This window comes from Musca vetustissima, unplaced genomic scaffold (genome assembly GCF_032173495.1).
Source record: "Musca vetustissima isolate MV318-11 ecotype Yass unplaced genomic scaffold, APGP_CSIRO_Mvet_v1 utg5179, whole genome shotgun sequence".
In the NCBI taxonomy this organism is placed as follows: Eukaryota; Metazoa; Arthropoda; class Insecta; order Diptera; family Muscidae; genus Musca; species Musca vetustissima.
Window position 1 is genome coordinate 43,805 of NW_026874484.1, and position 14,462 is coordinate 58,266.

The 14,462-nt window shown below is 35.9% G+C and overlaps 1 protein-coding gene across 1 annotated transcript; it reads right to left on the reverse strand.

Annotated features, from left to right (window-relative positions):
• Nucleotides 1–278: 278 nt before the first annotated feature.
• On the reverse strand, nucleotides 279–5,342 carry LOC133334077 (heterogeneous nuclear ribonucleoprotein U-like protein 1). The gene is made up of 3 exons (XM_061542376.1): nucleotides 4,288–5,342; nucleotides 832–942; nucleotides 279–405 (listed from the first exon to the last, which is right to left on the reverse strand). The coding sequence occupies exons 1-3, from the start codon at nucleotides 5,340–5,342 to the stop codon at nucleotides 279–281; spliced, it is 1,293 nt and encodes a 430-aa protein (XP_061398360.1).
• Between the last annotated feature and the right edge of the window lie 9,120 nt (nucleotides 5,343–14,462).

A 14,462-nucleotide genomic window follows, 5' to 3' on the forward strand; every position in this document is an offset into this window, starting at 1 on the left:
TTATATTTAGGTTTATTTATTTAATTAAGAACGACACACGCATCGCTTTGGGTTTGTCCCAAACAGTAGTACATTCGAATTTTATTATTTACTTAGTTGCGGATTTCAAATATTTTCGGAAATGGGTAAAAACCACAATAGTTTTTCATATTAGTAAGAAAATCTGATTATGAGTATAAACTGGAAATACGTAAAATTAACAGGTCAATTGCAAAGTCTCCCGGCTAACACCGTAAACTTAAACAGATGTGTGTTATGGTACAAGGTCTGTTATCAGTTCAAGATTTACTATACGAAGCTGCGGAATTGTTGTCAACCTGTGATGGTCCATTGATGAAGGCGGGGACATGAACATCACTGGAAGCATCCTCTACAACCAATTGTTCAGTTTTAACAATGCGTATGCTGGGAGTGAGTGTAGGAGTTTGAAATTGAAATTGTTGTGCCGAGGTTTTAAATTTGCAAAAATTTGTTCCAATCGGACCCACCTGGGGAGTTTGATGCAGCATTTATATTAACTTCAGTGCGTTGTGGAAAATGTTGTGACAGTTTTGTATAAAATCGGACGAAAATATATATGTAGAAGCTATATCTAAATCTGAACCGATTTCAGATAGACTTGCAAGAGATTATTTTATATTAACTACAGCTCATTGTAATGGGTAAAAACCACAATAGTTTTTCATATTAGTAAGAAAATCTGATTATGAGTATAAACTGGAAATACGTAAAATTAACAGGTCAATTGCAAAGTCTCCCGGCTAACACCGTAAACTTAAACAGATGTGTGTTATGGTACAAGGTCTGTTATCAGTTCAAGATTTACTATACGAAGCTGCGGAATTGTTGTCAACCTGTGATGGTCCATTGGTGAAGGCGGGGACATGAACATCACTGGAAGCATCCTCTACAACCAATTGTTCAGTTTTAACAATGCGTATGCTGGGAGTGAGTGTAGGAGTTTGAAATTGAAATTGTTGTGCCGAGGTTTTAAATTTGCAAAAATTTGTTCCAATCGGACCCACCTGGGGAGTTTGATGCAGCATTTATATTAACTTCAGTGCGTTGTGGAAAATGTTGTGACAGTTTTGTATAAAATCGGACGAAAATATATATGTAGAAGCTATATCTAAATCTGAACCGATTTCAGATAGACTTGCAAGAGATTATTTTATATTAACTACAGCTCATTGTACAAAATTGTGTAGCAATCGGACAAATTTTGGGTCTTTAGTGCACAATTTACATAAATCGAAAGAAAATATATATATAGGAGCCATATCTAAATCTGAACCGAAACATAGCACACATCATTCTAGACATAATTCATCACGCTATGCCAAATTCCGTGCAAATCGAAAGATATATAGGGACTTTGGTACACCATTTACATTAAATCGGACGAAAATATATATGAGAGCTATATTTAAATCTGAACCGATTTTCACGAAACTTAACACACATCATTCAAGACTTAATTCAGTACGCTATGTCAAATTTCGTGCAAATCGAATGATATATGTGGACTTTGGTGCACCATTTACATTAAATCGGCCGAAAATATTAGGTTGGTGCGTATGAAATGTCGGATTCTCTTTACATGCGAACGTTTGTCTTTGGCATAACCACATTCATAGTCGTATTGTCCATTACCAGAGACTCATTTTAGCAAAATAGGGTTTCTCGAAGGTCTTCCCTTTTGTTATTTCTTTTGAGTTTGAGTTTGATCAGACAAACATATATATGGAAGCACAAAGTGTACCACAGTGTGGTGAAGGTCACTGGTCACACGTCCATTTTACAACCACTTTAAAATGAGACAACATCAGGAACTCCTTTGTTTTTTTCTGAAATTGTTTATTCCTTGCCGGCTGTTCTTCTCGCATCTTTTCTTTATTGGCCGAGGCTTGAAGTCGGAATTGTTCGTTTATCTTTCATTTGTTGGTGCACAGTGGTTGAAGCTGAAAGAAAGTTTTCCAGTAAGAAAAGTAGTAAAGTCGGACGGGCCCAACTATATGGTATATTATGATATATGGGTCTATATTATATATATATGGGTCTATCTCGTTTCCTTTTGCCTGTTACAAACATATGCACAAAGACATAATACCCTGTACCACAGTGTGGTGAAGGGTATAACAAATGGAGGAACATCACAAGGTTGGGTTTTTGTTATGAATATTTTTTGAGCTACCATTACAGCTAGTCGTGGATTTCTAAAGAATGGCTTGGATTTTTAAAGATATCATCATAGCAAAAGGCGTGAATTTTTAAAGATTTTTGAGGGATTATCGAAGCAAAAGGTGTGGATTTTTAAATAATATTTTTTGAGGGATTATCGAAGCAAGATGCATGGATTTTTATACCCCTCCGCACACTATGGTACAGGGTATTATGTCTTTGTGCATATGTTTGTAACAGGCAAAAGGAAACGAGATAGACCCATGGTTCTTTTTGAGAATATGCATAGATTCACTTTCTGAGTCGATTTATGAATGTCCGCCCGTCTGTTGGTGTTAAATTGTAAACAAAGTACAGATCGCATTTATAATCCTATTTGGATGAAATTTAGCACAGTTCATTTGTTTGGCCCAAGGACGAACCCTATTGAAATTGGGAAAAATCGGGCAAAAGGAAACGAGATAGACCCATGGTTCTTTTTTTTGGAGAATATGCATAGATTCACTTTCTGAGTCGATTTATGAATGTCCGCCCGTCTGTTGGTGTTAAATTGTAAACAAAGTACAGATCGCATTTATAATCCTATTTGGATGAAATTTAGCACAGCTCATTTGTTTGGCCCAAGGACGAACCCTATTAAAATTTTAGAGAATCGGTTCAGATTTATAGTTTCGTCCGAATTATGGTAAATGTTGTACCAAAGACCCTATATATCTTTCGAATTGCACGAAATTTGGCATAGCGCACTGAATTAAGTATAGATTGATGTTTGCAAAGTTTCGTCAAAATCGGTTCAGATTTAGATATAGCTCCCATATATATCTTCGCCCGATTTAAGGTAAATGGTGTACCAAAGACCCTATATATCTTTCAAATTGCACGAAATTTGGCATAGCGCACTGAATTAAGTATAGATTTATGTCTGCAAAGTTTCGTGAAAATCGGTTCAGATTTAGATATAGCTCTCATATATATCTTCGTCCGATTTTAGGTAAATGTTGCACTAAAGTCCCTATATATCCTTCGATTTGCACGAAATTTGGCATAGCGTCCTGAATTAAGTCTAGAATGATGTGTGTACAGTTTTGTAATAATCGGTTCAGATTTAGATATAGCTCCCATATATAGTTACGCCCAATGTTAGGGAAATAGTCCACTAAAGTCCCTATATATCTCTTGATTTGCACGAAATTTGGCACAGCATAATGAATAAGATCTACAATGATGTGTGTTAAGTTTCGTGAAAATCGGTTCAGAGCTAGATATAGCTCCCATATATATATATATATATATATATGCGATTTTATGTAATTGGTGCACCAAAGTCCTTATATATCTTTCGATTTGCACGAATTTTGGTATAGGGTACTGAATGCGTGAAAAGATCCATAGCCAGTCCGATTGCCATATCGTACTGAAGTAATATAAATTAGTCTCTGTCAAGTTTCCCTGAAATCGGTTCAGATATATATATATATATATATATAAGAAACACGCGACGTCTGTTAGGAGACATATGTAGAATAAAGAATATTTTTTGAGGGATTGCCGAAGCAATAGGCGTAGATTTTTTAAGAGAAAATATTTGTATTTAGTCAAACCTTGAAAAAAATCTGTAGTTTGACAAAATTATATATTCAATTCGGCAGCATACGCAAAATTTCGGGTCAAATAGACAGACTTAGAATTTTTGGTCCAAAATATGAAGGAAATCTGATGAACTTTTATATGAAAGCAATATCCACATAAGAAACGATTTAAAGTGCTGTGTATTCCATCAACAGTAACAATATCTTACGAATGCATTAAGACATAATATCTAACACTACGGTGTAGGATATATAAATATCATCGTCCTGGACCTACCCAAATCCACACAAATCAATCATTGAAATAAAAATCAATTGATGTATTTACTTAAAAAATATTCATGTAATTTTATTCGTTCATATCTCTTCGAATCGTGAGGATTTCGTATCTGGGTCTTATTCTCTAAAAAATGCACAAAAGCGAAACAGAAATTAAAAATGGCATCCACTAATTTCATTAAACGTAAAATTAAATCTAAGATGACTTCGCTGGGTTTGCAATATTCGTTTTACTGACTAGCAACCAAGGCTATCCCAAATGCTACCACTCTTCCAGGGTCCGGTACCAACCGATTGACTCCATGAATTTGAATTCCAGGCACCAGCGTTGGCGTTAGGTGGTGGTGGTCCATAGGTTAGGGCGGGTGTATGCGATTCAGCGGCATTTTCAACTACCAATTGAACAGTCTTAACATTTTGTTGTTGTTGCACCTGAGGAGCTACAGCTTGGTATGAGGTTTGATATGAGGTTTGATATTGAGGTTGTGGTTGGGTTTGAACGCTGTAGGAAATTGGTCTTTGTACTGTCACTTGAATGGGCTGTTGATATTGGGGTAGGGGTTGTTGTTGTTGAACTGGTGGTGGAGGAGGTAAATATTGTTGAGGTTGGGGTTGAGGTACGGTCACATAAACAGGTTTTGGTGGTGGAGCTACAAAAACTGGGCGTGGTGGAGCAATAGGTTGTGGCTGAGCTTGCTGTACTGTAACATAAACTTGTTTGGGCTGGGGAACAACAACGGGGGCAGGAGCTGGAACTGAAACGGCAACTGGTGCTGGAGAGGGTACTGCAACAGGAGCTGGGGCAGGAACAGGTGTCCAGCCTGAAGAAGATGCCGACGAAGAGGCAGATGCTGAGGCGGAACTGCTAGCATAGGTTGTTGGATAGACAGCAGGTTGTTCGATGACCTTAATTACTTTAATGACTTGAGTGTTGCCACCATAACCACCGCCATAGGTTTGTTGACCCCATCCAGAGTTAGAATTGCTGCCGGTCCATACAGGGCGGTTGTAGTTGAAACCACTGGAGCTGCCGCCATAAGAGGAGGCGTAGTTACCACCATAGCCGCCACCATAACCACCGCCATAACCACCGCCATAACCGCCGCCGTATCCACTACCACCACCATAGTTGGCTTTACCACCAAATCCTCCAAGTCCACCGCCAACATTGCCGCCACCACCACCCAAACTACTCTTCAAGCTGCTCAACAAAGCCAATTTGGCACCCAAAAGGGCTTGTGAGGGAGCTGCCATAGCCAACAAGGCAACCAAAACGCAAACGTACACTTTCATTATATCTTTCGATTCCTTCCTCCTGGTTCAAAATCAAACGCGTAATCCCAACCACCGATTGTAGTCAACTGATAACTTGTTTCTTATCTACGCACAAATTTATACTCCCTGCCAATATTCAGTTCATTCGGCTGCTGCCGCTGTCCCATTGTAGCCGGTGATCATAAGAGTCAATAAATTTAGCCCCCCCTCGCTGGATGCTTTGTATTCTGCCATTCTAACGCTTCTCCATGGGCTTACGACTACTAAATCTAATATCATAGGCAAATTTCACTCAAACACACACGCGTACACGACGATAGAACCTATCCAACGCTGCTGCAAAAAAGACAACAATTTCATATTTGTTTAATTAATAAATAAATATACCCCACCCATAAACCGTAAGCATATCCAGCAGATTCATTCATTTAGCCATTTGTCGATTTGGTTGGTTGTCTGTCAATCAAGCATGCCAAACGAACCAACATTGTCGTCTCTCATCTCCAGTCAAATAGGCATCAATAATGGCTGCAGACAAAAAAAAAAAAAAAAAAAATCACACATTTGTCGTGCTGATTTATATGGGACGTTTGCTTTTGGTAGCACTAGTCGACAAATTGAAATTGGCATACATAGATAGTTGTAAAAGGTTGTAAATAGTTCAAAAATATTCAAGGTCATATAGGAATACAATAAATCCAAATTTAAATGGAGACATTGAAAACAAACTGGTTAAATGAAGTGGACATTCAATACCGAAAATCGGAGGTATACGAGGGAAAGAAGAGGAGAAAACGATGTACCAAAAACATTTAAGTTGGAAAATTGGGCCAGGGCTAAAATGACTAGCGACATCTATATGGGGTCTATGTAGAAGCCTGGTGTTATAACGCATCTATGAAGATGATGTTTACCCACCAACGTCGCGGAATGTCCCTACGGTTGGAAAATTCGCTTATGAATACGAATTACGAAATATACACCTAGGAATACCTATAAAGGCTAGACATTAATATGAGCTATATTTTAAATATCAAAGTAGAGCCAAGAGTGTGGAAAACAGGTAAATGTGGAGAAAGAAATAGCGTTTCAAGAAACAGGCAGTAATATTGTAAAATTTAGGTAGGAACTTAGCCTTCACCACTTTTCACTAATAACCAGTAAGGAAAGTAGTAAAGTCGGACGGGGCCGACTATATGATACCCTACACCACTTTGGGTATATTCAACAGATGAATCATAACAGAAGTCGAATTTTTGAAGGACCATTCTGCAACCTACACAAAATTTTTCATTTGGTCAGATATAGGGTTGCTTCTTCCAATGGGACAAAATTATATAAAGCAATGTGAAGGAAATATATATATATATATAACCTATATCGAAATCTAAACATGTTAAGTTACATGCATTATGTACATAGGAGCTATATCTAAATTTAGATATAGCTCTATATAGGAGCTATATCTAAATCTAAACCGATTTCAACTAAACTTGCTACAAGTTATGTTATAGTAACTTCAGTACGCAGTGCAAAATTTTGTGCCGATTGGACCCACCTTGACGAAGCATTTATATCCAACATCTAGGTTATACTAACTTAAGAACGTTGTGCAAAATTTGTGTCAAAATTTATGTGTAAAATCGGACGAAAATATACACTCGGAAGAAAAGATATATAGGAGCTATATCTAAATCTGAACCGATTTTCACGAAACTTAACACACATAATTCTAGACCTAATTCATTACGCTATACCAAATTTCGTGCAAATCGAAAGATATATAGGGACTTTGGTACACAATTTACCTTAAGGGAACCCCCTCCATTCTCGATTTTAATTTTTCAAGACTTTCAATTATTAAATCGGACGAAAATATGTATGGGAGCTGTATCTAAATCTGGACCGATTTTTTCCAATTTAAATAGGGTTCGTCCCTGGGCCAAATAAGTGGCCTATGCCAAATTTCATCCTAATCGGATCATAAATGCGACCTGTACTTTGTTCACAAAAGACGGACGGACGGACATGCATAAATCGACTTAAAAAGAGATTCTATGCATATTCTAAAAAGGAACCATGTGTCTATCTCGTTTCCTTTTGCCTGTTACAAACATATGCACAAACACATAATACCCTGTACCACAGTGTGGTGAAAGGTATAAAAACCACTAAGGTTTTTTTTAACATGGACAGATAGACAGACGGACGGACATGCAAAAATCGGCTTAGAAAGTGATTCTGTGCATATTCTCAAAGGAACCATGTGTCTACCTCGTTCCCGTTTGCCTGTTACAAACATATGTACAGAGACATAATACCCTGGACCACAGTGTGGTGAAGGTTATAAAAACCATGCACAAATCTATGAAAAGTCAATCGGGCAGACCTGAAGTTTTTGGTGTATCATTTGTATGAAATCGAGCAAAATCTTGTACGGGACCTATAAATAGAACTGAACGGGCCGACCATATGATACCCTACACAACTCCAACCGAGCTCTATGTTCCTGCGGAGTCTGGGTAATTCTTCGCGATATTTGCACCCTCTTGACTGAATATAGGTGAATAGCTCCACTTTCTTACCTTGGCATGATTTCCAAATTTTACTTTTTTACTTTCTAATTCGTATTTTTTACGTAAAAAATTAAAATTTTGGTCACTGCTAATCTCACAAAAAACTATTCTTAAAAACCACGCTTATAGGTCTGCTAATCTTACAAAAAATATTCTTTAAGAGATCCACGCTTATAGGTCTGATAAATTCTCTAAAAATATTCTTAAAACCAGTGAGCGGAGCAGTATAGTTGGAAGGGGCCGACCCTATGATACTCTACACAACTTGAACCGAGCTCTATGTTCCTACGGAGCCTGGGTAAATTTTCGCGATATTTGCACCTTCGTGACAGATTGACTGATTAAGTCTAGAATGCTGTGCGATAAGTTTCGTGAAAATCAGTTCAAATTCCGATTTTATGTTAATGTAACACAAAAGCCCCTAAATTTTTTTCGATTTACACAAATTTTGGCGTAGCGTACTGAATTAAGTCTAGAATGATGTGTGATAAGTTTCGTGAAAATTGGTTCAGATTTACATAGACGTCCTATATATATTTTCGTCCGATTTTAAGTAAATGGTGCACTAAAACCCCTTAGCTAGGCCGATGAACACATTGACATATTGAAGTTAATATGAACTAATATGTGGCAAGTTTCCTTGAAATCGGTTTAGATTAAGATATAGCATAGCTTCCATATATAATTTCGACATAAAAAGTTTGCTGATTGTACACCAAATAATCAATGGGTGTCTGATTGAGATAAAATTTTAAAAAGCTTTAAATCGATTTCCAAAATTTAGCATTGGTTGCAGAATGTTACAAACTAGTTTTGCTTTAAACTATAATTCTAAATTTACAAAATAATAGCTTTTTTAAATCTGAATTTATTAAAACAAAACCTTCTCCTGTAAAATTTCAAATTGAGGGTTACGTTTTTTTTTGGCGAATATGGCACGATATAGTCGGCCCTTACTGTTTTCTTTTGTGTAAATGGTTTAAAACAGTTATGGTCCATTTTTAGCTCCTGGGCGATGTGACGAACTTTTATCAACTTCTATCATTTCTCCGACATTTTCGACGAGAAATCTATCAGTACAGCCATCTGTCGAAAAAATAATGGATTTACTTTTCCCCAAACTAATATCTCTACTAGCCTGATGACATTAAAAAAAATCCATAAACTTCAACATCTGGCCGTAATGTGTTTTAAAAATCGAACTTTTAAAAAAATATATATTTGTTTCTTTTTATACCCTTCACAGGTATACAGGGTATTATGTCTTTGTGCGTATGTTTGTAACAGGCAAAAGGAAACGAGATAGACACATGGTTCCTTTTGAGAATATGCATAGAATCACTTTCTAAATCGATTTATGCATGTCCGTCCGTCCGTCCGTCTGTCTGTCGATGTTAAATTGTAAACAAAGTACAGGTCGCATTTATGATCCGAATTAGATGAAATTTGGCATAGGTCATTTATTCGGCCCAAGGACGAACCCTATTGAAATTGGGAAAAATCGGTTCAGATTTAGATATAGCTCCCATATATATATTTAACCGATTTAATGTAAACGGTCCCTATATATTATTCGATTTGCACGAAATTTGGTACAGTCTAATCATTTAGGTCTAGAATGATGTCTGCCAAGTTTCGTGAAAATCGGTCCAGATTTAGATATAGCTCCCATATATAGTTTCGTCCGATTTCATGTAAATGGTGCACCAAAGCCCCTATATATCCTTCGATTTGCACGAAATTTGTTATAACGTACTGAATTGAGCCTAGAGTGATGTCTGGCAAGTTTTTAGAAAATCGGTTCAGATTTAGATATACCTTCCATATATAGTTTCGTCCGATTTCATGTAAATGGTGCCACCAAAGTCCATATATATATTTCGATTTGCACGAAATTTGGCATAACGTACTGAATTAAGCCTAGAGTGATGTCTACCAATTTTCGAGAAAATCGGTCCAGATTTAGATATAGCTCCCATATATAGTTTCGTCCGATTTCATGTAAATGGTGCCCCAAAGTCCCTATATATCTTTCGATTTGCACGAAATTTGGCATAACGTACTAAATTGAGCCTAGAATGATGTTTGCCAAGTTTCGAGAAAATCGATCCAGATATAGATATAGCTCCCATATATATTTTCGTCCGATTTCATGTAAATGGTGCACCAAAGTCCACATATATATTGCGATTTGCACGAAATTTGGCATAAAAAACTGAATTGAGTCTAGAATAATGTCTGCCAAGTTTCGAGAAAATCGATCCAGATATAGATATAGCTCCCATATATAATTTCGTCCGATTTCATGTAAAGGGTGCACCAAAGTCGCTATATATCTTTCGATTTGTACGAAATTTGGCATAACGTACTGAATTGAGCCTGGAGTGATGTCTGCCTTGTTTAGTGAAAATCGGTCCAGATTTAGATATAGCTCCCATGTATAGTATCGTCCAATTTCATGTAAAGGGTGCACCAAATGGTCATTCGTTTTGCACGAAATTCGGGATAACATACTGAATTGAGCTTAGAGTGATGTCTGTCAAGTTTCGTGAAAATCGGTCAAGATTTAGGTATAGCTCCCATATATAGTTTCGTCCGATTTAATGTAAATGGTGCACCAAAGTCCACATATATCTTTCGATATGTACGAAATTTGACATAGTGTACTGAATTTAGTCCAGAATGATGTGTGACAAGTTTCGTGAAAATCGGTTGAGATGTAGATACAGTTCCCTTTTAAGTAATTGACACACCAAGGAGTCAGTAGGATAGGAACAAAACGTACTGAAATTAGTATAACCTAACCTGTGACAAGTTTCGTTGGAATCGGTTCATATTTGGATATAGCTTCCATATATATTTTCGTCCGATTTGAAGTAAATGGTGTATCAAACTCCTCATGTTTGTCAGTTTGTCTGAAATGTTGCTGAAATTGAGCATAGAATTACGTAGATCTAGGTAGATTCACATTAAGTTATATATCACATACTTTATATCATGCAATTTCATGTTAATAGTCCTGTTTAATATACCCATAGTGGTGAAGGGTATCATATAGTCGGCCCAGTCCGACTTTACTACTTTCCTTACTGGTTTTTAAATATTTTTAAATGTCCACGCTTAAAGATAGCTGAAAATTTGAAAATATTTTTGAACAACAGTGTAAGTTACAAGCTATTGAACTATCTAAATTCTCTCAGAAAAAAAAAAAAATACAACAAAGACTCTATAATACTCTTTTGGCATTACAAATTAAAATATTTGAGATAAACTGAATACGTTTGTAATAAACCCACTGCCCCCATATTAAATGAATTTCCGACCTCCTCTCCCAATCAGGCCTTTGACTTCGACGAAATTATAATTTTTGAAGTGCTAATTGATACGATTTGTTTGCAAATCTATGTGTGTAAATAAGAAAAACAAAAAATAATGCTGATGTTGGCCATATGACAATCTGACAGCTTGAGTTTTGGCGGGATGATGAGATGAGCACACAAGTATACGCCATAAATAAATATGCTTTGGTATATTTAGTCTAAGGTCGATCTCGCCATATACGAATATTTCATTCAGCAATAGACTAAGGGTGTGGAATCACGTCCATAGTTATTGTTTACATATTTACATGTGCAATGCAAGACGCATGTCTGGGCATACGTTGTTATTTAAAGATCATCATCAGCAGCAGCGGAGGCGGCAGCAGCAACAAAAGTCGGGGAGTAGTAATGTCAAGTCAATTTTTAACATTTAGAATAAGCATCCTATAAACAACAATAATAATATCTAAGATGGAAATCTTATTATTATTTTCAGATAATGATGTAACATTGAGAGTATTACATACAGACACCTGAGTAATGAAGGTAATTTTCGTTGTTTATATTATTTATTTTCGGGATTTTATTATCACGTAATCATAGAGAGTATGGAGATGGTTAGAATATTAAATACTATGCCAATTGCCAAAGGAAGTTGCAATGCGTGCCTTAGAATATAACAAGACTTAAGCAACAAACTTCGTATTCATATTTAACTAAGAATAGTTCGTTGCTTAAATCTTTTAATATTCACAGTAAATATAGCATCTTCACACTTCTCTAACTTTTGGCAAAGTTTTCAATCAATTGAGAACACAAACATATGAACATACCTACCTATTTTGTGGGTTTTAGGCTTTTAAGTAGATGTTCCTCCAAAAAAATACAAGTTTTGTTTGCTTTTTATATTTGAACGACAGATTTCACTTGCGAACCCAAAAAGAACGATATTTACTTAGCACTAAATCACAAAAGCACGTGGTGATAATTATGGGAAGAACCATTTTTGAAGTTTTTTTTTATATTTTTTTATATGGAAAAACCTTAGAAATAGAATGACTAAGAGAATGCGGATATTACATATTGTTTTAGACCTATATATAAAATAATTTCAACACCTAGGATCTAAAGAAGAAATCACGATTTTTTATAAGATTGAAAATGTTTTTTTATTCAAAACTTACTACATCGTTCTAAATGATACATAAATGCGGACATTTTTTAACAAATATATATTTTTAAACGCCGATTCGAGCTATTAGCGTGGATATTTTTTGAGAGACTAGCACAGATATTTACCCGTGAATTTTTAAAGGAATAATTTTGAGATACTCGCAGAGCTTTAAACGTATATTTATAAGGAATATTTATACCCTTCACCACACTGTGGTGCAGGGTATTATGTATTTGTGCATATGTTTGTAACAGGCAAAAGGAAGCGATATAGACACGTAATTCCTTTTGAGAATATGCATAGAATCACTTTCTAAATCGATTTGTGCATGTCCGTCCGCCCGTCCATGTTAAATTGTAAAGAAAGTACAGGTCGCATCCGATTTATATGAAATTTGGCACAGCTCATTTATTTAGCCCAAGGACTAATCCTATTGAAGTTGGGAAAAATCGGTTCTGATTTAAATATATCTCCGATATATATTTTCTTCCGATTTAACGTAAATGGTGCACCAAAGTCCCTATATATCTTTCGATTTTCACGAAATTTGGCACAGCGTAATGATTTAGGTCTAGAATGATGTGTGTTAGGTTTAATGGAAATCGGTTCAAATTTAGATACAACTCCCATGTATAATTTCGTCCGATTTAATTTAAACAGTGTCCCAAAGCCCCTATATAACATTCGATTTGCACGAAATTTGGCATTGCATACTGAATAAAGTCTAGAATGTGTGTGTTAAATTTCGTGAAAATCGGTTCAGATTTAGATATAGCTCCAATATATATTTTCGTCCGATTTAATGTAAATGTATACCAAAATATCTATATAACTTTCGATTTGCACGAAATTTTGCATGAGGAAATAAATAAGGTCTAGAATGGTGTGTGTTAACTTTCCTGAAAATCGGTTCGGATTTAGATATAGCTCCTATATAAATTTTCGTCCGATTTAATGTAAATGGTGTACCAAAGTCCCTATACATATTTCGATTTGCACAAAATTTGGCATAGTATACTGAAATGAGTCTGGAGTGATGTGTGTAAAGTTTCCTGAAAATCGGTTTTATGTAAATTGTGCACTAAATACCCAAAGTTTGTCCGATTGCCACACAATTTGGTACAATAAACTGTAGTTAATATAAGTTAATCTCTGTCATTCTCATTGAAATCGGTTCAGATTTTGATATAGCTTCTACATAGATATTTTCGTCCGATTTTACACAAAAATGACACAAATTTTGCACAACGTACTAAAGTTTTGAAATCGGTTCAGATTTGGATAGAGCTTCTATATATATTTTCTCCCGAGTTTCAACTGTCGAATATACTCAAAGTGGTGAAGGGTATCATATAGTCGGCCCCGCCCGACTTTACTACTTTCCTTACAGGTTTTTATTGGTTTAGAATATTGCTTTGTTCCCGTTAGTACGTAGACAATGTATAAATTATTAATGTCTTTGTGCCGTCATATATCGACAAGCTGAGTCGATCTAGACATGTGTGCCCGCCCACCTGTCAATTATAATTTGTAAACACAGCACAGACGGTTTGGTCAAAGAAGATACCTATTTAGGAATGGTCGTTTAATATTTAGGCGGTGAAATGGATCAAGGACTTTATTTTGTCTGTTTTTCTGATCGTTCTAGAGACCACAATTATGACCCGAACATCACAAAATTTTGCACGGACCAATAAATAAGCATGACTCTTTTCACGATAACCGATTTATATTTAGCGGATCAAATGGCCCAGATTTTTGTGTGAAAATTTGCATTTTATGGCGTATGTAATTAGTGATGAAGGACATAGACCGGAGAAGTTCATAGTATATATATGGTATATATGGTATATCCGAAAGGAGTACTATAGTACATATATATATTAATTTTTCTGATAGAGCTTATCACACTAGATGACGGGAATATACTAATGATCGCTATGAAATTTCACATGAAGTTCCGGTTATGGCGGCTGTAATTTTCTGTTATGTCCAAATAATATTTAGAGGATGGCGTGGACAGAAAACGTTAAAATTGATAATGACACGTCAATATTTGTGTTAAATG